This window comes from Melospiza melodia, chromosome 2 (assembly GCF_035770615.1).
Source record: "Melospiza melodia melodia isolate bMelMel2 chromosome 2, bMelMel2.pri, whole genome shotgun sequence".
NCBI classification, from domain to species: domain Eukaryota; kingdom Metazoa; phylum Chordata; class Aves; order Passeriformes; family Passerellidae; genus Melospiza; species Melospiza melodia.
Window position 1 is genome coordinate 24,127,148 of NC_086195.1, and position 23,464 is coordinate 24,150,611.

Genomic DNA, 23,464 nt, shown 5'->3' on the forward strand with positions numbered 1-23,464 from the left:
GCATCAGGAAGAGCTGGGCCAGCCCCAGACCTGGGCAAATTCCAACTTCCGCAGGAATGCAAGACAGACTTGGCTGCCGAGGCAAGGAGGGAGATAACAGCTCTGGCAGGTGCTGGCCAGCCCCCCACACCTCTGTTCCACCCACCCATGTGTTCCTGCCCATTTGCCCAATGCCTGTATTAGGGTGCAAATCCCATGGGAGCTGTCAGCCCTCGTGGAGTCACGTTCAGGGGCCAGCGTGCACAGCCAGCAGAATGGGACTGGTCATCAGGGGTCAGCCCTCCTGCCCCAGGGACATGTTGGAGGTGGGGGCTGCCCATCTGACAGAGGAATGTCCCTTCCTGGAATGCCCACAGCATGCCAGAATGGTATAGGAATACTCTCTCCTAGCCCTTCTGGTACCTGCAACGCCAGCCTGCATCACCAGCTGGCCTTCAGACCCATGTTCCCAGCTGGCATTGAGCCCCCAGGGGTGTAGGGGTTCCCAAAGCCTCTCTTCCCTCTCACGGGGTACACAGACCCTCGACAGTGCCAGCAGATGGAGAGCCTCCCGCCAGGAAGCTGCTGGGCAGGACACAGAGCTGGGACCGGCTCAAAGCACAGCTGTGTCCCCCGGAACAGCCCAGCAGCAACTCCAGGAATGTTGTCCGTGGGTGTGAGCTCATGGTGGCGCTCCAAGGGGGTCAGCCCTTACCTGAGGTTTTGTTGTGCAGCAGGAACTCCATCTGCAGCCGCTGCCCGCTCCTCTCAGCCAGGGCCAGGGGCGTTGGGCACTGGGGGTCCCCGGTGTCACAGGTCACCGATGCCCCACAGAAGAGCAGAGCCTGCGTCTCTGCCAGGTCACTGGTGGTCACGGCCGCACACAGAGCCTGCAGCAGAGCCAGGAGGCCCGTACTGAAGCTGATGGCTCCCACCGAGGAGGAGAAGCAGGAGGAAACCCCCGGCGAAAGGAGCCGGGAGAGTTCAGCGAGCAGCCGGACCCCCGGCCGCCTCCCAGCCGCCTCCCAGCCGCCTGGTCAGAACAAAGGAGGCTCAAACTGGGAGAAAAAGTTTGGAGCCGGCAGCGAATCCCTCCCTTAAGGAGCCGGGGTGAAGTCATACGGCAGCGGGGCGGGCCGGCCAAGGCAGAGTAGGAAAACAAACAAGCCCACATGCGAATTCCCTTGGCTGGCCGGGCCCCCCATGTACCCCCACCGCTTGTAAAAACACTGCAGAAGCCACGGCAGGGACAAAGCCATGGCAGAGCAGGAGGCGAAGGTCAGCAGCCAGAGTGCCAGGACGGCATTCCATGTGTCATATTCCTTGTGTGACCGCTCTGGCCTGGCACCCTGCCAACAGCCAGCGCTGGGAATGAGTGCCACCGACGGTGATTAGGAGTGCTGGCCAGGTACTCCTGGGGAGGCATGTCACGCTGCCTCAACTGGGGTGTGCCCACAGCACCAGCTCCCCTAAGCCCCATCCAGCCCAGAGCTTGAACCCAATACAATTTCCGTGCCAGGGAGAGGTAAACCCTGGCACTGCCTGGCTGTGGTAGGGAGATCCCATCTCGGACAAGGCTCTCCAGCCTGGACATGAAGCTGGTTACACCCCACGGCAGAGATGTTACCCTGTCCCCACAGTGGGCTCATCCTTCCTGGAGACCCCAGACTTGGGCTTGGGCCGCACAGTGAGGACACAGGGTGTGCAATGGGGGCTGGGGGGATATAGACAGGGAGGTGAGGTGGGCAGTCTGCTTGGACACAGACTTCACTCCCCAAAGAGCCTCAGGACCCCAGCTCAGGCAGAACCCCCGAGCGGGTGCCCATCCCTGGGGGCCACTGACCCTGTCAAGCTCCTCCTGGTTGCCGAAGAGTGGGTGGTAGTGACGGTACTTGCCCTCCCGGTATTTGGCGATGAGGAAGCGCCTCCTCTCCTGGCTGCCGCTGGTGGGGCTGATGGCCTCACTGGGAGGCACATTTGCAGCCCAAAACTGGTTGGCCATTATGTTGCCAAACCGCTGGAAGAGCTGTGGAAACAATGACAAGGAGACGGCAATACGACCACACTGCTGGGGCCTGTGGAGGCTTTGCTGGGGGTAGGGTGCTGCCCGGAGGAACAGTGGGGTACAGGAAGAGCATGGGTGGTGCAGGGGAGTGGGCAGCGGGGTGGGCAGGGTGCAGGCGCACCCACCCACCCACTGTAGGCTTGCAGCATCTGACAGCCCCCACAGCCGCCAGCTCCCCTTCCTGCCCTGGAAAAGCACATCTGGAAAGCAGCACCCAGCGGTGGGAGGCGGGGTGGTGCTCGGTACCCATGGGGACAGATTCAAAGCGCTTTTGGTGGCCCCTTGCCATCCCGCTACCCGCAGCTGAGCAATGCCAATGGGAGATTTATCAGGAGATGCACATCTCCTCAATAGCCACGGGGCTCTGCCAGCAGCCCGCAGCTCTCAGGGCTGGAACGGGTGCATGCGAGAGGGGAGAAGGGGCGGTGCGAGCCGCAGCCCTGGGGATGCCGGGGTGGTTTCGGGCAGGGTTCCCAGAGAGGGGAGGGGAAGGGGAGCAGCCGCAGGAGCAGCTGGAAGCGTTTGGGAGCTCGGGGAGCAGGCAGTGCTGGAGGAGGGGGCTGCGCGGGTGGGACGCCGAGCAGGAATGCAGGATCTGAGCGGGATGGATGGGAAGAACGGAGCCAGCCAGGCTCTGCCGGCGGGAAATGGCTGCCAGGTTAGGTCTTGAAACGAATCCCAGCTGCGCCCGCCCACCCATTCCCGGCCCTGGCTGCGCCGGCACATTCCTCTGCGCCGGCGGCCATAGCGCTTCAAGGGAGTGCTCTGCCCCCGGGCCTACTCCTGCCCCACAGCCACCGTCCCACAGCCACGGCCCCACGGACAAAGAGACACCGTCTGTCTGTCTGTCTGTCTGTCTGTCTGTGGCACACAAGTGCCGCTTGTCCCTAGCGGCGTGCTGAACTGGTGGCCAGGGGTCCACAGGGCCAGAATGAAAGGCTGCTGGGGTTCCTCTCCCTAGCCAAGCCACACCATGGTGTCCCCCCAAGGGCCTGGAATCAGCCTGGAAGAGCCCTGCCGTGCCCCAGCACCCCCCAGCCCACAGCTCCATAATGCAGAGGGAACGGCATGTTGCCCCCCCAAAAAGGCTTTTTGGGACTGTGCCACTACCTCGATCAGCTCCTCAGTCCACACCTTCCTGTCCATCTTCAGGCTGCGGACTTTGGTGATGCCAGGGCCCAATCCCCGGTGTTCCCCTGCCAGTGAGATGAGCCATTAGGGACCCATTTTGGGGTGGGAAAGGTCTGGGGGTCCCCAGGGATCCCCATGTGTGCCCCTCTGGATATGGGTACCTGCACATCTCTTGCAGATGACAACACAGAGGTTGATGGAGGCCCAGTCGGGTTTGTGGGAGCCGCAGTCGGCACAGAAGCGGTTGGACTCCACCGCCCAGATCCTCTCGGCCACCTCCGAGTTGGAGAGTGCCTCAGTGATGGACTGCTGCATGGCCTCCACCCACTCCTCCTTCTCCTGCTCCGAGTCAGCAGAGAAGCTGCCAGGAGGGATGGGGGTGAGATATACCATGGCTCGGGGTGGGCAGCACCCTCATCACCCCCTCCCCACCCTGGCCTCACCTGAAGATCCTGTATGGTGTGGTGAGGTCAAAGCTCCGGCGATCCACCTCCTTGACGTTCCCAACATTCATCTCAATGTAGGTGATGCCAATCCCCAGCCGATAGTCCTGGTGGGGAGCGTGGGCAAGGGATGAGGGGGGGGATGGATGATGGGATCCAGTGCCTGGGAGCTGGGGTAACTCTGTCCCTTCATTGCCTGGGTGTACCTAGGGCACCAGGGACTCTGGAAGCAGCTACAGTGGGTGTCATGCTCTTGGGAGATCCCAAGGCTCAGAGCCAGCAGAGAGGGAGGGCTCAGAGGGCAGCACCCTGTGGCTTCTGTGCTGTCCCTATTTGAGGGATGGTGGCAGGCCTGGGTGCCCTGCCTCACTGCTGCTGTGCTCAGGCTGGCAGTGCAAAGGGAAGGGGCATCAGGGTTCCCCATAAGTGGCAGAGCCCTCCCAGCAACCCACCTCTGCATTCTTGTAAAGGAACACTTTGTCCCCAGCCACCACCACAAAGAGCTTGTGCTTAAAGCCCCGCAGCTCCAGGAAGCCACTCTTATCAGCTGGCTCAGTGGCACTGTCAGTGGCTAAGGACATCGATGTCCTCACTGCAGCTTTGCCCTTCCGCTCCTCCGCAATCTGCTGCAGGGTCCGGATCCACTCATTGCGGTCTGCTGTGGGGCCAAAGAGAGACGGGTCAGGATCAGCCTGAGCCCAGGAGCCATCCCTTGGGCTGGGAAGGGAGAGGAGCTGGGGAACAGGGACCCCTGTCACTGTCACTCACCATCATTCTCAGCCCGGAACACGAAGTTGCGGTTGTTGGTGACAACCTCAAATTTCTGGTCCCCAACACTGGAGACGCGGGAGATGGAGGAGACGGGGATGAGCCGCTTGGAGTAGGTATCCTGGGTCAGGGAGTGGGAGACACGCTGCTCATGTCTGTGTCAAACGGGGCTGTTAGTGCCCCAGGCTCCCAATGCTCCAGCTCCAGTGTCCAGGAGGCTCTGAGCCTCATCCCCAGCACCCAGCCATGGCTGCTCCCTGGGACACTGACCCTTGGTACAGCCATGTCTCTGAGCTGGGATGCTCAGAGGGAGGTGGCCCTGCTGGGGCAGTTCCTCTGTCACCTTCTCATCCCAAACCCCGAGATCCATCTTCTCCACCCACCTTTTCACTGTCGAAATAGCGGAGGTAGTCAGGGTCAAGCTTCACCCAGCGCCTCTGATAGATGTAGGACCTGGGAGGGGACGGGAGGGACCCATTGGAGGGGATGCCCTTGAACTCAGGATGATTCTGCTTGCGTGTTCACGCCCCAATTGCCAAAAGCCTGGGGCCACCTCGGCATTGATCCTGCCCTGTGTCCCCAGCCCTCAATGTTCCCAACCCCCCCAATCATACGCCGTGTCCCCAGCCCTCCATTCTGCCTTGTGTCCCCAGCCCTTGGTCTGGTGCTATATCCCCAGTCCTCTACCCTGCACAGGTATAAGAGGCCTGTCCTGGCCAGCCCTTGAAGTCCCCAGCCCTTGATCCTGCGCCCTCATGTTGCTGTTTTGTATAGCAATGGGGACTTCTTGCTTTCCTCCAGGCACCAGTTAAAACATGGAGCTGAGAACAAGGGCTGCCCCTAACAGCTAGGCAGGATTCATTCCAGGAGACATTCCAGGAGGGGTCAGTGGCACCAGAGCAGAGGGAGAAGCCATGCATCTCTGTCAGGATGGGGATACAGATGAGAGGCAGGCCCCTCTGGGGGCTGAAGACAGCCCACCAGAGACCCCTTTGCCCCCCCAGCTGAAAATGCAGACCAACCATGCACCATAGGGAAAGGCAGAACATTCCTCAGCCCATAGCTTTAGCATTAGGGCTGCAGGAGTAGCCAAGCCCTTTCCAACACAGCTCCTGCAAGCCTGCCCCTGAACAGCATTGAACATCCAAGTCCCCCCATGCTGGTGGCAGCAGGGACACAGTTGCTCAAGGGCTTGTTTACTCAGGAAAGGTTTGCTGGAGCAGGGGTTTCCCAGGGACCTTCCAGCTGCTCTCACTTCCCCAGCAGCACGGCTGCTCTGTTGCAAACAGCTGAGTTTCCTCCTCCTCCGTGGAACTGCTGCCTCGGGGCTTACTTGGAGCCCAGATTAAGAAGCTCCAGTCACATCTCCTGCATGATTGTTGCCTCTCAGCTAGTGCAGGGGCTCTTTGAGTGGGCTGGCTGCCTGCGCACACTGTGCTGGCTGTGCTCACTGGGTTCACTAGACTCCCTGGGGATCACTGGCTCCCCATGACTCCCTGGCTCGCTCACCCTGGAGCACACAGACACAAGCCCAGCACTTCCCCTGTTTTACTGCTGCACCACTCTGACTATCCACCACGAGCCCAGGATTTGGGGCTGCTATCCCATGGGATAGGGGCTATCACCACCTCCTCCTGCAGCAAACCCAGCAATCCCAAATGCACGGCTCAGCCCACACACCCCACCTCATCCCTGACAGCTTTTCCTGTGGTCACCAGCTATTCCAGGGCTCCCCCAGCTCTTTTCCCAGTGATGCAGGGTCTGAGAGGAAGGCCGAGCCGCAGCCTCCCCTTCTCAGCAAAGTCAGTACAACAACTGCTGAGAGAAGGCTCTGTCACAAAAAATGAATGTTTCTAGCCTAAATCACAGGTTTGAAGGGAGTGGAAGGAACCTCTAGCAATGGATTTTCACCAAAGCAAAAGTACACCCCCATGAGCAGGAATGTCAGGTGAGAAAAGGAGGGGACAATTACACTTCTATGTCACACAGGGACCCCCAGTACATCACTCACCCCTGTGGTGGGTTCTTGTCCAGCCACCCTTCTCTGATGGTGGGTGACAGCAGGCTGGTGGCACTGGTGTCCTCCATGCTGTCACTGAGCGTGCCGGGGCTGCTGCCAGGGAAGGTGTCGGGCACAGGCAGATGCAGGCTGGGCTCCCTGTCACTCCAGCTGCTGCCACGACTGGGGATGAGGAGCCGAGGGAGGGGGTTAAGAGCTGGCAGGTCCCGGGAGGGGCTGAGGTTCCCCGGCATGCTTCAGCCTCCCTGTGACCTTCCCTGAGGCGCAGGCAATGCAGGCCAGCTGGATGCAAGCAGGGACACTGGGGACGGTCCCCTTGGTGGAGTCCCAGCGTGTCCCAGGGACAGCCCGGGCCTGAATCCCAGCTCTGGGAGGGGGGACAGGGGCACCCCCAAGAATGCAGCCCCAACCCAGTGATGCTCAGAGCTGCTCTCTGCTCACACACACTCACACGTGCTCCCACACACAGGTCCTGTGTGTGCCCATCTGCGGGCACGCTGTGGAGCTGTGCACGCCCAAAAGCCCTGACCTGCACACTCACCTGCCCTGCCATGCACAGGAGCTCTGTGGCTGTGCTCACACCCCCCACACAAACAAAAACACCCCCTGGGACACACACAGAGTGTCACCAGCATCACACACATGTGCCCTGCACACAGCACGGCAGCCAAGCTCGTACCTGGCAGGGGATGCACTGGGCTGGTCCTCACCAAACTCATCTTCACTGAAGAGGCTGTTGAAGCGCACAGAGCGTGGTCGCCCCATCCTCAACTCAGTGTCCTCCTGCAGAGACACACATAGGTGACAGCTGGGTGTGGGGGTGCTCACAGGGGTCCCAGGACAAGGGAAGAGACGAGAATCTTGACTCCATGTTTCAGAAGGCTGATTTATTATTTTATGATATTTATTAAAAGAAAATGATATATTAAAACTATACTAAAATAATAGAAGAAAGGATTTCATCAGAAGAATAGAAGAAAGGATTTCATCAGAAGGCTAGCAAGGAATAGAAAGGAATGTAATGATAATAAAATCTTGTGACTGACCAGAGACTGACCAACTGGACTGTGATTGGCCATTAATTAAAAACAACCACATGAGACCAATCACAGATGCACCTGTTGCATTCCAGAGCAGCCGATAATCATTGTTTACATTTCATTTCTGAGGCCTCTCAGCTTCTCAGAAGAAAAAATCCTAGCAAAAGGAGTTTTCTAAAATATGTCCGTGACACCTGGGGTCTCCTTGGTGCCACCACTGCACCGTGAGGGTGCAGGCTGGATGGAAGGAGAGGGGACACAATGCCATGTCACCAGCCCACCCCCAGCTCAGTGGGCGCCCACAGTGCCAGGGTGCCCAGGAAGAGGCATGCTGAGGCTCACAGAGAGAGGAAAGTGTAGCCAAGTGAGGAGCTGAACACTGGGATTTGGGATGCAAAGTCATTTATAGCAGCTGAAAATGTCAGAGCTTCATGAGAAATCTGGCATTGCCTCCTTGGCCCTGGTGTTTCCAAGCCAAGGTAGATGGGGCTTCAGATGTTCAGGGAGCTCTGCAACTTCTGGGACTCCTCAAATCCATCCGTTCCCACCCCAGAGAGTGAGGGAGGCAGATAGAAATTCACAATCTAGGGATTATATTCAAGATGCAGTGCTGGAGATGTCTACTAGCACACACTCTGTGTGGTGTGCTGCACAGCTGGAGGTGCTCCCCAGAGACCCCAGAGGAACCAGTGAGTGCTTCCTGGGAACACGTGGGTGACACCTGCTGGGTGCTCCCCAGGCACCCTCGAGTCCCAGCACCACGGAAAGACCCGATAGAAACTTCCCAAGGACATTGAAGAGCCGAGTTCCAGCCCCCCTGAGAGACACAGTGGGTACTCCCTGGAGACCTGTGGAAGACCCAGTGGGTGCTCAGTGAGGCAGAACCCCTCTCTAGCCACTGCCAACATGCTCCTGCAGCCCTAACCAGTATCTCTGGATCATGCCAAGGCTGGTACCTGTACTTAGGGCCAGTCACCCTGCTAGCTCCTGCCCACCTCCAGCCCCACGGTGGGACCAACCTTGGCCATCTCCCCCGTCGGTCTGGCTAATTCCTCCTCCCACGCCGAGTCCTCGTAGTCTGAATCATCTGACAAAGGAGAGGGAAGATACTGGGAATCAGCTGGGGTGGAGCAAGGGGTCCCAGTTCCCCCTGCTAGCCTGGAGCCTGTGGGGAGGATGATGCAGACATGGCTGGCTTCCCTTTGCTTTGCCCTTGGCAAATAACAACCTCATTCTTGTGACAACAAAGGTTTTATCAAGGAGTTTGGGGAAGAGCTGGAAAGGGCAAAGTCCCGCTAGTGGCACCTCCCAGCACTGTCATGACACTCCTGGCCTCGCCAGAAGGGGACTTGGTGACACCAGCCCCAGCACCATGGCTCCATCCAGGCTCTCCTGTCTCTGCTGGGGGTTCCCAGGGGATTTTTCCACAGCTGCTTTGCCAGGGTGGATTCCCCTCCCTCCTCTCCCATTCCTTATCAGCTCCTGAGCTTGTGCACTGTGGAAATGAGATCCCGGAGGATGATGGGAGTGAGAGATGGTTCCTCCTCCCCCAGCACTCACATCAGCAGGAGTCCTGGTCAGGATTGTAACCCCCCAGACAGCCTGGCCCTGGCAGACACCCACTCTCAAATCCCACTGAGAATCTGGATCAGATTCCTCCCAAAACCACAACCCAGATGATGGTGTTTGGGCCCTGGCAGCAGGTGAGGATGCTCTCAGGCTTCAGGGGGCTGAGGGGTGCAGGTAGGTGCTCACCTTGGCACCACAGAAACCCCCTACAAACTCTGCATCCCAAACCCATCAGGGTGGGAGCAGCTTTCCTCCCTGCACCCCCAACAAACAGATAAGCTCTGTCCTGATAACCTGTCCACGGCTTCTCCCAGCTTCTGAAACAAATCCCAGATCCCAGTTAAGCCAGTGCTGCTTCCTGCAGGGCTGCTGGCCTTGAGAGGCACCCAGCACCCCACACAACTCAGCCCTTCCCCTTCCTTGCAGCAGAGCTGTTCCAGCTGAAGTACAGTCCAGCCAGGGCTGCACCCTGAGACCAAACTTTCACCTCTCCATGGGGGTCCCCAGCTCAGCACTGCTCACTGCAGTTGGCTGAGCCCCAGGGACACCCTGAGGGAGATCCAAAGGTATCCTGGGATTCCAGAATCAGGGACATCTGCATTTCACCTCCCAATAGGTTCACTTTTGCTCTGTGAGTGAGTGTGGGTGCTGGAAGCACCCACAGAAACCTTTGCTCTGCCCTAGGAGAGGCTGCACCCAAACCCCCAGTCCACATCTCCCATCCCCTGAAACTACCAACCCTGGTCTTACACCCCTTCCCTGAAGTCCTCACACACCCTAAATCCCCCAGCCCAGGCCTTGCACCCCTGGCTCTCCCAGCCCAGAAGACAAGAAAGGGGATAGAGAAGAAAGAGACCACAGCAAGGACAGAGGAACAAACTGCCAAGAAGGAAGGCACAGCACCCACGGGATGGATGCTGATGGATTGGCAGCCAGCTATCCCAAGGCAGGATTTGTGACAGGGGGAGAGTGGAGAGGCCCCCTGGTACTCACCAAACTCTGGCACGAAGGGAAGGCTGGCCTTGGAGGGCAGTGCCGGTGGCGTCGGTGCCGGTGGCGTCGGTGCTGGCGCCTTGCAGCGGGGCGGGGGCAGCGGGGAGCACAGGGTGGCACTGGCTGCTCTCTCAGTGATGGGCACCTCCTCCTTCACAGGGATGCTGTGGGGGAGAGGAGCAAGCACTGCCTTGTGCCAGCCCCTGCCTCGCTTCCCAACCCTGATACACCTGCAGGGGGGTCACAGAGAACCCCCAAAAGGGACCAAACCCCAGCAGACCCAGACCCACAAAGCAGTCCCTAAGACCCCGGGGTAAAGCCTTTCCTGTGCTTGGGTTATATGACTACTTTTGTAGCCTGGAAATGTTTTCCTGGCATCCAGCCTCACTCCCCTGTGTGTGCTTCACAGCCCAGGATCCTTATCTGACTCTGGGACACCTCAAGCCACCCACAGCCTTGAAGCCACATCCCAGAGCAGGTTGTTTTCTTTCCTCCAGTCTAAACAATGGCAGAGTTGCTTCCTTAGCTGTTTTGCAAGTGGCTGCAGGGTTCCTTGAGTAGGATGGGGGTCCTGGGAGTCCTAGGGGTGCTCTGTGCCACCAGCTTCCTTATGGTGGAGTGGACACTGGAGATCCAGGGTGGCTGCTACAGCAGCAAGAAATTCTGGAAATGGAGCTTTTCCTGGCTCAGTGACGAATGCCCCCAGCCCCAAAGCCATGACCAGTGGGGAGAGGGACCATGGGGGACTGTCCTCCTCTGCACAGAGCCCGAGCAGCTGAGCTCAGCCACTCCTACCTCCTATTCCTTGCTTCCTGCCTTCCTGAGACTGAAAAGTGACAGGCAATCAATAGAAACCTCTGGGGTAATGGTGTTTTCAAGGGCAGGAAATTAAGAAGTTTCTCTAGGGTATAAAAATACAAGGTACTTTTGAAGCATCCCTGAATGCAGGAAGAGGGCAGAGGCAGTGGGCAGAAATCCACCCCAAGCCCCAGGGAGGTGAGCCCCAGGGGAGCTGCATGCTGGCACCATCCCCATCCTTGCCCCAGCTGCACCACAAAAAGGAACAGCTGGTTAGACTGGGTATTGGGAAGAAGTTCTCCCCTCTGAGGGCAGTGAGGCCCTGGCACAGGTTGCCCAGAGAAGCTGTGACTGCCCCATGCCTGCAAACGTTCCAGTCCAGGTGGGATGGGACTTGGAGCAACCTGGTCTACTGGGAGGTGTCCCTGCCCTTGGCAAGGGGGGTGGAACTAAACGAGCTTTAAGGTCCCATCCAATCCAAACCATTCTGTGATGCCATGATTCCATGGCCAAGGATGCCATCAGCACACCATGGTTTCTGGGGATGTGCCTCCCAGCACCATGGCTTGTGCACAAGAGCTTTCCCTTAGCTTGGGGTGAGCTGCAGAAGAAGCTTCTCCCTGGCTGGAGCAGGAAGCAGGGAAGGATGGGAGTGCTGGCTCTCCCTGGGTCAGCCTGACCTCATTTCTCAGCAGCCATTTCCATAGGAACCAGCCACAACCATCCATACATTAGGGAATGCTGGCAGGGAAGGAGGGGAGCACGGGCAGGGGAGCAGCACTGCTCCCAACACCACCAGGCAGGAGCTGCCAGAGCACCCAGGTGTGCAGAGACCCAGAGACACAGAGGTGACAGTGCACAAGCCACAGAGCCTCCAGCACAAGCCTGGCTGGGCTCTGCATCCGTGCAGCCACCCAGGATGGTGTTTGTCCCCTGGGGTGAGGGTGGGGGGCTGCAACACAAGCCCCATGGCCAGCAGTGAGATGACAAGCCTCAGGCTCAGAAGGGCTCTGGCTCAGCTCCAGTCCTGTGCAGCCCCAGCTCCACCATCCCAGGGACCAGCAGGATGGGCACTCCCAGAGCTCAGGCACAAATAACACCCCAGTTTTCCAAAACAGCCTCCCCACTGCTCTGCCTGCCCCACCTGTCACCATCTGCTGCTGTGGCATCGCTGGGTTTCATGTCCCCCCATGGCTCCCTGGGGCAGCGTGGGTGCCCTGTCACCCCCTGTGCCCTATCACCCCCTGCACTTCCCAGACCCCTCTGCAGCCATGCCCAAAAGATGCCAGTCCTGCTCCAGGCAGGGTCTGCCTGGTGCCACCTCTGCCATCAGACAAGTGGCAAACCAGTGCCTTATTTGCTGTCCCTTATCTGAGCAGCACCTTAAAGCTACCCTTTATCTATTTACCCCTTATCTACCCTTTTATACCCTTTATCTAGGCCTCTCTTTTAAGGGGGGCAGAGAGGGCTGCTCTCCCACAGCCACCACCACAAAGCCAAAGCTCTGCCCAGGCCACCACCCCTGCCCAGCTCACCCAGACCTCCAAAATGAGTCTTCTGTCATCACCTCCTTGGACATCACTTTGTACAACCCCTTCTCCCCAGCAGCTGCTCAGGGGGCTGCTCTAATCCCTAGATCACTTCCTGGGCATGGAGAGGGTGTGCCCCCCCTCAGTGACAGCCTCATCCCACAATCAGGATGCAGACATGCTCATGGGATCCTCTGTGGGGTGTCTAGGTCTGAGCCATCAGTGGCCAAAACTGGGGGGCTCACAGCCCCACTGCTGGCACTGGGAGGGTGGCACGAAGTGCAGAAGTGGTGAGAGAGCTCCCAGTGTTGGACACAGCTGCTGCCATCAACCCGTGGCAGGTGGTATCTCACACATCCCACACCCAGCAGGGCTGGGACGATCCTGTCACCTCCTAGCACAGAAATGCTTGGGGTGGCCCCGGGTTTGGGGGGGTGGTGAGAACTCAGAGTTGAACATGGCCTGGAGGAAACCACAATATGGCTCTGCAAGCAGCTAGGAGGAAGCACCAGGGACCACGGCAGCAAGCCGGAAGTGAGGGGAGATGGGTGGATGGTGTCACCCCAGAAATGCCCAGGTCACTTGCTCTGCTCCCAGGCTGTTTGCATATACAGGGCTGCTCCAGCTCTTCCTCAGCCCTCACTCTCAGAGATCCCTCCCTGTGAGAACCTCCACCTCCACATGGTGGGGTCTCATTCCCACTCAGAGACAGGGGCAGACCAATGCAGCTGCCTGACAGCTGATGGCAAAGAGCCCCAGTCGCAGCCTGGATGCAGTGAGCATCACCCTGATGTGGGCAGGTACCATCCAGACCTGGGCAAGCATCACCCTGATGTGGGCATCAGCTCAGCATGGGCAAGGAACATCCAGACATGAGCAGCCATCAGCCCCAACATGGGCAAGCATCCCCCACTGTGGTTGGTCCTTGGGCAGCCCAGCAGTATCCCCCCAACCCCCCATTTCATGTTCACTGGCTGCAGGCACCCCAGGGGGCAGGAGGTGGGTTTGGGGCCAACAGCAGCACCCCAGGGCTGTGGGGCTCCCTCAGACCCAGCACAGGGCACTGTGGCCAGTCACCCATCACTGCAGGGAGCCCCAGTGTGGATTGCTTCCCAAGCTCCCAGCAGAGGCTGCCCCACACACAGAGCTGGGACCCAAAACCCACCACAGGGTGACTCATACCCTCACCCTGCTGAATGCACCCCTTGTCCGTGCCAGCTGTCCTGCCCCACAGCACCTCCTCCAGCCAGGGCATGGCCAGGCACCAGCACGGGCCAAAGAGCCACAGAACTATGGAATGGTTTGGTTGGGGAAAGACTTTAAAGCTTTTCTCATGCCATGGGCAGAGACACCTACAACCCCAGGTTACTCCAAGCCCCATCCAACCCAGCTCTGAACACTTCCAGGGGTGGGGCAGCCCCAACTTCTCTGGGCAGCCTGTGCCAGGGCCTCTCCACCCTCAGAGAGAAGAATTTCTTAGGAAATCACAGCTCTTTATTTTTAAAATGTTCTCAAAACAAGAACCCACCTACAGCCAATACATTCCTGGTCATACAATTAAAGTGACTTTTGAAATCAGAGTTTTGGGGTTTGGCTGGTTAGTTCTGAATCCCCAATATATCCACATAATAGACATATAACATACATAGGGGTGCACAGATAGACTCCTGGATATATTCACTACAGCATCAAGACCTATGTGAGAAATATATATACACACACACACACACACATATTTTCTTTTGTTGCTACCACGCACCCACACATACCTTGAGGTATCTCTATGTTATGAGTGCATGATGGCACACCAGGAGCCGAGGTCCTGTGGCCACCCAGCTGTCCCACAGTGGCATAGTCCCCGGGGCTCTGCCACAGTGTCCCCAGAGTCCCCCAAGCCACGGGAGCACCCTTGTGTCGGAGGGTGCTGCTCAGCCACCGCCTGGCCCATCCCATCCCGAGTCTCACAATGCAGCTCCCAAGGGACCCTTATGCACCCCCAGATCCCGCGGGGCGGCTCCGGGGGAACATCCCGGCCCCCAGTGCGCAGCCCGGGGGGTGCCGTGCCAGGATGGGCAGCGCCTGCCCCGCGGCAGGATGCCCTGAAGTCCCCGGGCAGCAGGAACCGGCAGTGCCCGTGGCTCACAGGCCAGGGCAGGAAACAGCGGCACGGCGAGAGGCGCACCCGGTAGCGCCGGCAGCGCTCGATCCCATGCCCAGAATCCCTCCGCCCCGGGCCCGCCGGCCGCCCCTGCGCGGCACCGCGCCCGCCGTGCCCCCCTACCTGGGCAGGTGACAGCGACCGCGGCGGGACCGAGCGGCACCGCGGGCAGGGCCGGGGGAGGCCGGCGGGGAGCGCAGCTTCTCACCCCGGCACTTCCTGCGGGCTAAAAACAGCAAAACTTCCTGAGCTGGCCGAAGCAGAGGCATGGCTAACACCAATTCCTCAGAATGGCCAGAAAGAGCCCGCGGCACGGCCAGCACCAGAACGCTGGCACAGCTGGCATTCAACACCCAGCATGGATGGCACTAAATCACGGTACAGCTGGCATCCAACACCCAGCACAGACTGCACTAAATCACGGCACAACTGGCACCAAACCAGCATGGCAAGAACCAGAACACTGGCATAGCTGGCATCCAACACTCAGCACGGATGGCACCAAACCCATGGCACAGCTGGCACCAAATCAGCACGGCAAGTACCAAATCGATGGCACAACTGGCATCCAATACCCGGCATAGATGGCACCAAACTCACGGCACAGCTGGCACCAAACCAGCATGGATGGCACTAAACCCACAGCACAGCTGGCATCCAAACCAGCATGGCGAGTACCAAACCGATGGCACACCCAGCACCAAACCAGCATGGCAAGAACCAGAACGCTGGCACAGCTGGCATCCAACATCCAGCATGGACAGCACAGGCAGAGGGATCACCTCCACCCGCCTTACCACAAAAAGCCCATTGGGACACAGGGATGGGAAGCTGGAGGGAAAACCCAGCCCTCCCATTCTCATCCTGACTGCACACATCCAACACCATCAGTCCAGCTGGATGGTCCCATCCAGCACCTTCAGTCAGGACAAACCCAGCCTCACTCCCAGGACCCCCCTGAGGGGACCACCTAGACCCCCCAGCTCCAGGAGTATATCCCTTAGAGTCTGTGGGTCCTGGGGAGGTTGCAGGGAAGGACTCCTGGGGCATGGGGGCCACACCAGCCTGGTGACATTCCCTCACCTCATTCTGGGAGGGTGCTGGTACCCAGGAGCTTGTCTGCCCCCTCCAAACTGCATTCCCAGTCCTCATCCCCACATCTGCTTGTGCTCTGCAGGATTTGGGAGTGCACTGGGTGGTTGGGACATCAAAGGGGGGGCTGCAAGTGCTGCTGTCCCAAAATTCCAGCCTGCTCCCGTGTCACCTGGCCACAGCAGCTGGCAGCAGCTTGCCCCACGCTCCCTGTGCGTGGCAGTTCACTGCCTGGCACCCACTGGTGTCCAGAGTTCCTCAGGCTTCAGCACTGCCTACACTGCAGGTGGGGGGAAGGCAGGGCTCTGCATTGTTGTGGGATGGCACCCAGCCCATGCCAGGCTGGGGTGACCTGGCTGACTGGGATGAGCAGGGTGGATACACCCAGCTAGAGCTAAAATGAATATTTCAGCACCCCCCACCCCAGTGCTGGTAGGGAAATGTGCCGTGCCCTGGGGCAGGGCTACCCCAGGGGTTGTGCAGGGGTTGGGGGAAGGGTCAGTACCCCCATGGGATGTACTGGGGCTGGGGATACCCCCATGGGATGTACTGGGGTTGGGGGTACCCCCAGCAGTTGTGCTGGGGTTGGGGGAAGGGTTAGTACCCCCATGGGATGTACTGGGGCAGGGGGTACCCCCAGGACATGTTCTAAGGTCTGGGGAGCGCATAGGCAAGCCATATTGTGACCCCAAGGGTCCCACCCACATCCCAGCAGCCCCCCACACAGACTTGGCCACCTTGGGGCCGTGTCCCTGCCCCCCCCCTTACCTCCTGTGGGACACAGCCCTGGGGGGCAGCACGGGGGGGCGCTCAGGCACTGGGGGGCCCTTCAGGCTCTGGCACTTGGTTTCCACTTGGTGTCTCTTGGCCGGCAGTGGGGGTCTGGCCCTGCTGTCGGCGGGGGGCTTGTCCCCAAAGGCTGCTGGAGAGGAGTCCTCCAGGGCTGGGAGATGGCTGCAGGATGCAAGGGGGGGTTCGGGGCTGTCCCCCGATAGCGATGGCGAGAATTTGAGGGGCGGGCGGCAGCCCACCCTCGGTGGGATGGGTGGGGGCAGCTGGGGGAAGCCTGCCCCCCTCTCCGGCTCCAGCGGTGGGGTCCCAGCGGGCACCGGCGGGCACCGGGGCTCCGGCGGCTCCGGCGCTGCCGCAGCGCTCGGGCGGAAGATGTGGCGCTTCATGGGGACAGGTCTGGTGCCAGGGGGCTGCTGAGTCCCTGCGGGCGGCGGCGCCTCGGCGAAAGCTTTCTGCAAGCCCAGGAGGATACGGCGGCGGTGGCCGGGCAGCAGCACCCCAAGGCGGGTGAGCCCCTCGTCCGTCAGAGCCCGGCAGTCCCACACCGACCACAGCCCGCTTTGCTGGAAGCTCTCCACATACTGGTCGAGATGGACGGCAGACAGCCAGGCAGACACCGGCAGGGATCCCTCCTCCTCCATGGCAGGGGGCTGGCCACGGAAACCTGCACCACTCAGTGCATCTTGTGCTGCCAGCAAGGCTCAGGATGACATCAGGACCTGGGAATGGAGACAACAGGTGAAGCCTGGAGTCCAAAACACACACCAGGTGAAGCTTGGAGTCCCAAAACCAATATTCCCAGCCTCCAACCATGCTGTGCCCCCAGGATCACCCACTCCTGAACTGGGGGGCTGCAGGGGTGTGGAAATGCTGGTGCGTCCCAGTTTAGGCATTGAAACATAGAGGTCATCCCTTTACAGATGAAGCCCCAGCTTGGTCCCAGGGATGACATTTGGGCTGTGGGACAGAGCAGTAGGGGATTATCCACATTGTGGATAATCAGGGAATATGCCTGAATATGCATGATTCAAGGGCAGGGGAGCTGTTGGCTGCGTCTCAGGGCTGTCACCCTCGAGGATGCAGCTCCTCTGGTTCACAGCAGCAAGCCAGGATAGGGTGACATGGACAGTTGGATCCAGAAGGCTGTCCCTTCTCCCAGGCTGTCCCTATCACAGCCCGTGGCAGGGTGCTGTCACTGGAGCCCCCAGCCCAAACCACACCAAACCCCTCCTCACAGACCATATGCCCACTATGGCATTGCTCCCAGCTCCAGAGCCCTGTCTGTCCTTGGCATTGCTCCCAGCTCCAAAGCCCTGTCTGTCCCTGGCATTGCTCTGGCATGGCACCACACCCTGGAGTGCTGGCAGAGCACCTTGGTGCTCACACCTAGCAGAGTGCCCTTGTGGCATCCAGAGCTTGGCACATGGGGCTCATTTGTTGTCCCAGCTCCTGCAGCAGAACACCCATCCCACACCATAGCTGTTGGCAGGGCAAATCCCTGTTATCCCCCAAGCAGCAGATGGGATGCCCTGCCCTTCCCACCCACCAGCATCACGGCCTCAGCAGGCTCCAGGCAGGAGGCAGATCCTGTCACGCCGGCACACACAGCGCTGCTCGTGACCCCGGCACCATCTTATTTTGTGTTTGCTGGAGGTTTCTCTAGACCTGCTAAGAAGGAGCCAGAGGATTTCCTGGAGCTGTAAATAGGCCAGTCTGATCTGCTGTCAGAGTCACATTTGCTGTGACTCAGGCAGGCCCCCCTCAGCAGCACTTGCGGTTTCGGTGCAAAGTGCACAGCTGAGCAGAGCTCGCTCTCAAGCCAGCACAAACTGGACACTGCCGGGGTCCCTGCAGCCAGTGAGCCCTGCACCTGGAGACACCAGCATCCCAGTGGTGCTGCTGGGATGTGGCCACAGTGCCACTTCCCTGGCACTTCCTGGCACAGTTTGGCTTTGCTTCAGGCTCCAAGGATCAAGTGTCCAAGGAAGGAGCAACAGCGCTGGCTCACCCCTGTGGCTCCTTGCTGGCAGCACCAGAGAAATCAGCAGCACCCAGGACCTTCCCAGCACCCAAAAATCCCTGATTCAGAATAAAATCCCTGGTCCCAGCACCACAAAAATCCCTGATTCAGAATAAAATTCTCTCTTCCACCTCCACACCTAGAAAGCCCTCATCTATTACTGAAAATGTGATGGTGCTGGGTGACATTGCTGTCACCACATCCCAGTGACACCAGCACAGGCAGGCTCCACCCCAGCTGGGCACTGGCTGTGGAGGAGCAGAGGGAAACACAGTGACAGCAGGATGGGGCTCCCACAAATGCCCCCTGTCCTGGCTAGAGCCAAGGAATCGCCACCAGTGTCACCCACTGACACCAGTGCCAGCATCCCCAGCTGTGCCAGGACATGGATGCAGTGGTGGGACAGAGCTGGCAGGAAGGGACAGCTGCACCAGCACTCACCACTGGCGCTGTCCCAGCACTATCTGGGGTGGCTGAGGGCCCTCCTTGCTGCTCACCAGGGACAGGGATGGGGACACAACGCCAGTGAGGGAAGTCCCCGGTGTGCCAGGCTGGCAGCTCCCGTTGCTGTCAGGCCCTTTGCCCTCACCAAGTAAATAATTCATCAGGCCTCTGCTAGGTTCCCTCCTCCAATCATTAATCATTTAACCTCTGTGCTAAACAAGATGAGGATATTCCAGAAGCAAAACCAAGACAGGGAGATGCTGTGACCCAGCTGGCTGCTGGGGTTTGGGGGGTGACCCTGGCTGTGGCCCCTGCCCAGCACAAATCCTCCCAGTGCTGACCCACTGCATTCCTCCCTGGGATTAGGCAACACCACAGGGGCTGTTTTGTAAGAGACTTAAAGGCTGGACAAATGGTGTGAGGAGGGAATGGCAAGGGCTGCCAGCACCCTGGCACTGTGGCTGGTGCTCTGGGGGGATAAGTTAGGATGCCAAAATACCCCTCAGCCCCATCCCAAACCCACAGAGCCCTCACTCTCACAGTTCTGGGGATGAAGGATCTGGGGGTGCCTGGTGCTGGTTCCCTTTTTCTGGACCAAGGGGCTCAGCAAGCCCCTCTCTCCCCAAATTTGGGTGTTGGCTGCTTTTCTGGAGGCTTCTGCAGCTACCCCAGCCCACCAGATGCCCTCAGCTCAAGAGAGCATTTGGGATTCACCTCTTCCCCCAGCAGAGCTGAGCATGCTGGCCCCAGAGAGTAGCCCCCCGTGATGCAGGGGTGTGCCCACCCTTCTCCCACTGCATCCCACCACTCTCTCAGGGCCATGGGCTTCCCAGCCCTCAGGTAGGGCACTAATGAGGGCTGGGCTTGCTTGATTAAGGAGCTGTGCATGCCATGGAAGCTATGGGCTCTGACTGAAGTGACAGGCGAGCACGCTTCCTTCACTGGCTCCAGCTTCCCCTGGGTAATCACTGTTACCCTAACAACGTGCCAGGAATCCAGCAGTGTGACCAGGGCCATCAGGATGTCACTGACAGCTGCACTCAGCACCCAGGCACCAGGTAATGAAGTGGTGGCCATCCCACAGCTCCTCCCTGCTACAGAATAGTGGCCATGAGCCAGGAAAATCCAGCACAGGAGCCCGGCTGGGTGTTTAGCACCCACTTGGTTATCTAGTTCCCACTGCAATTCCTCCTCCAGTGCAGGCAAACCCTGCCGCACCCCATGTTCCCCTTGCCCAGCTCTGTGGGAAATCAAGGAAAGCTCATTACCAGCACAGGTCCCTGGGCTCAGCAGCAGCAGCAGCAGCAGGAGCAGGAGGTGGCCAGCCTGCCCGTGGTCCAGCTGGAGCACTGGAGGTTTGCCCAGGGGTCTCTGCCGGCCCTGGCACTTCCTCAAACGCCACCTCAGCAATGGGAACTTTCCGGAAAGCCGAGCAGAGCTCTGAGCTAGGATGTGGTGCAAGAGCCCAGCAGAGCTGTGAGGCCTCAGTGTGGTGAGGCACTGACCACAGCTGCCATGAGAAGGCTGGATCTGAGGTGCTGTGAGCCCTGGGTGACAGAAGGACGGGGCAGGGCTTTCAGCAGGAGAGGAAGGAAGAGCCAGGCAGGGTGATCTCTGGGAAGTGAGAGCTCAGCACTGCTGCAGCAGGAACCAGGTACCAAGGACAGGGCGTTGTGGGGCTGCAGGACAAGATGAGCTCTGGCCACTGGGCAGAAAGGGACAAGCAGGCAGGTGGCTGCCATGTCCCAACACCCCAGGACCCCTGTGGATTCCCTGAGAGGACAGTAAGCTGTAACCCACCAGAGTAAAGCCGAGTGGCAGAAGGACCTGTGGGAACAGGGTTGGCCACCAGTGGGAAGGGGCTTCTTCAGCCACCACTGGGCAACCAGACTCACACCACAGCAATTTTTACCCTTTCCTGCCTAAATTAAGGAGAGATCCTCAGCACTAAAGCCACAGCCAGCCAGAATGAGGCCAATGTCACCAGTGTCTCTGCTGGATCCAGGGGGTGAATGTGATGTCCCCAACAGACCTCCCAGGACCACTGCAGATTCCCCACCCAGCTGGGAATCGAAAGCACCACATCCTCACCCCGAAACCGCCCAAGCAGGATCCTCAGCAAGCAGTGATTACCCCACACTCCACAGACCCCTTCCCACCCAAACCCTCCACATCCCACCTCAGTGGGTGCCCACCTGCTCAGCAGCACCCAAGGTATTTCCTGGGAAGGTGAGGCTTTTTCATTTTCAAGATCTTCTCAGCCAAAGAAATTGCAAATGATATTCAAACCCCCCAGGCGCTGTTCAGGGATCAAGTTCAGGCTTGTGGAATCACAATCCAGAGGTGGAATTGCCTCTCTGGAGCCTCCTCCCTCTGCCATGAGTTGCCATTTCCAGGTGGTTCATGTGAAGAAGCCAGAGGGCTCACACACACATACACACCAGGGTGTGCCCAGACAGGGGAGCTGCTTCAAGCCAGCTCTGTGTGCATAGAGGGTGGGAGGTGGGCAGTGATGAGGTGGGTGAGGAGTTAGGAACAAGGGGGCAGGAAAACTGAGGGTCCCTCATTTCCCCAGGGTCCCACCTGCATTCCCCTTCCTCCATGGAAGCAAAACCTGGGAGGGTGAAATATGTCCCAGGCTGTGGCACCAACAAACAGATGAGTTTGCATCAGCAAACAGCATTCCCTTCCAAGGTGTTGCTGCCTGCCTCAAAAATCTAGCCAGAAAAGGGGCAAATACAGCCAGAAATTAGCAAATCCAGTAAAAAAACTTGGTAAATCTGACCAGAAATGAGGAAATCCAGCCAGAAAAGGGGTAAATACATCTGGCAATGCTGTCACTACCCACTGAGTTCCACTGGAATGCTCTCAGCTCCTGACACACTTTATGGAAGCTGCCAGCAAACTAGGTCAGGAAGCCAAACCCCACATGCACAGCCACCCCAGAGGAGCCCCAGTGTGCCAGGGTCTGGTGATGCTGAGGGGGGGCTGTGCCAACAGCCTGGCTGCAGAGGATGGGTCCCTGTCCCTGATGGGTCCCTGGGAAGCAGGGCACCTCCTTCCTCCATGAGAAATCAGCCCCATTACCAGCACTACAACCGTGCAGGTCCCTCTTTCACTTTCTCGTAAGTGGGAAGTGAAAGTGTCGTGGGAAGGGGTGACCCCTCCAGCTGTGGATGGGGTGCACCCTTTTCCAGCCCTGACGCTCTCCAGCCTCTGCTTCATGCTCATTGGGGTGCACAGGCCCTGTCCCCCACAGCAGGGTCACACCATACTGGGGCCATCCCCTGGATCCCCCTGGCCACCACAGGACTGCAGATAAGCCAAGGCAGGGGATGCTGCAGCAGAGACAAGCACAGGGACTGCCAAACACATGCACCCACCCCCCCTTTGTGAAAGACTTTCTACACAGCCAGGCTTTCCCTCATCTGTAGATTTGGGAGACCCATCTGCAAAGTGTCCCCAAGCATCAAACCCCCCACAGCCAGAGTCCTGCCACAGGAGCTGCATCACTCCCTGCCTCCCACAAGACACCCCTAAAATCTCCAGGGCTCACCTTGTTCTGAGCTAAGTTCTGGCAGCAAACACATCCTCAATATTGCTCTAAATATCTCTATCCCTGATGTCCTGGCTGTGGCCCATAGAAACACATCCCCAGTAGCTGCTGGAGCACCCCCAGAAAGGCACCATAAGCTCTTGGAGGAGTTCTCCTTGCTGCCTTTCTCCCAGCACCCCAGAATAGCCACCCAGCCCTAGCACTCAGCCCTGTGCCTCCAAAACTCGGCTTTTGGGGCTGAACCCACAAATTAAAATTGCTGTCCTTGCAGTGGTGCTGACCTAGGAACCCCCTGTGCAGGTGCAGTCCCTGGGCACCCCAAACCCCAACCTGATGGCCCCAGCAGTGTGAAGGTGTCCTGTGGAACCAGCTTGCCATTACTGCAGGACAAAGCAACCACCATCCCAGTTCCAGCTGCACAGCACTGGCAAAGCTCCAGGCTTCACCAGACAGACTGGAAAACAGTGAGGAAGAGGAGGAGGAAAGCAAGGGAAGCCCACTACCAGCATCCCTTGGCATTAGGGTGGTGGTTAGTGTGGCACAGGCATTGCTGGCAGGGGCCAGCAGCTGACGCTGGTTTTTGGCTATGAACAGGGACATGCCAGATCCCCAGCAGAAAACAAATCTGCCAGCTGGGCCCTCGGGGTCCCCTTGTCCCAGCTTCACCCCTGGCACGGGCAGCACAACCACCCAGTGTCTCCCAACATGTCACTCACCCTAACCCGGCAACAGGAATGGGGGCTATCAGCAATGCCAGGGCTCCCTGGAGACTGGGGCTGAGCTGGGGTCTGCTCAGGGGAGCTGGGATATGCTGGAAGTGAACTGGGAAGGCTAGGGTTAAACTGGGGTTAAACTGAGATGTGCTGGTATTGAGCTGGGAAGTGTTGGGGTGAATTGGAATATACTGGGGAGGAGCTGGGACGTGCTGGGGAATACTGGGATTAAACTGGGATGAACTGGCTTTGAGCTGGGATGCGCTAAGGTGAACTGGGGTGTGCTGAGATTTAGTGGGGGTGCGCTGGGAATGAGTTGGGGTCTGCTTGGGGCAGCTGGGGGGCACATGGCCA

General features: G+C 58.8%; 1 protein-coding gene across 7 annotated transcripts in view; it reads right to left on the bottom strand.

Annotated features, from left to right (window-relative positions):
* ARAP1 (ArfGAP with RhoGAP domain, ankyrin repeat and PH domain 1) overlaps nt 1-23,464 on the bottom strand; it is a 35,766-nt gene that overhangs the window by 11,511 nt on the left and 791 nt on the right. For 5 of the 7 annotated variants that reach the window (XR_010026644.1, XM_063148047.1, XM_063148050.1 and 2 more), the window contains exons 2-14: nt 16,354-17,096; nt 10,009-10,172; nt 8,466-8,533; nt 7,086-7,189; nt 6,398-6,568; nt 4,770-4,839; nt 4,387-4,507; nt 4,071-4,276; nt 3,619-3,725; nt 3,337-3,536; nt 3,155-3,240; nt 1,823-2,005; nt 695-869 (exon numbers count right to left, since the gene is read on the bottom strand). Coding sequence is in view for 4 of the 7 variants with exons in the window: in XM_063148047.1 (XP_063004117.1) it covers nt 695-869; nt 1,823-2,005; nt 3,155-3,240; nt 3,337-3,536; nt 3,619-3,725; nt 4,071-4,276; nt 4,387-4,507; nt 4,770-4,839; nt 6,398-6,568; nt 7,086-7,189; nt 8,466-8,533; nt 10,009-10,172; nt 16,354-17,018 (2,320 nt within the window). In the remaining 3 variants the exon portion in view is untranslated. Of the gene's footprint in view, nt 1-694; nt 870-1,822; nt 2,006-3,154; nt 3,241-3,336; nt 3,537-3,618; nt 3,726-4,070; nt 4,277-4,386; nt 4,508-4,769; nt 4,840-6,397; nt 6,569-7,085; nt 7,190-8,465; nt 8,534-10,008; nt 10,173-16,353; nt 17,097-17,923; nt 18,003-20,109; nt 20,333-23,464 lie in introns of those variants that run through there. The other 2 variants (XR_010026646.1, XR_010026647.1) reach the window with 2 other exon arrangements.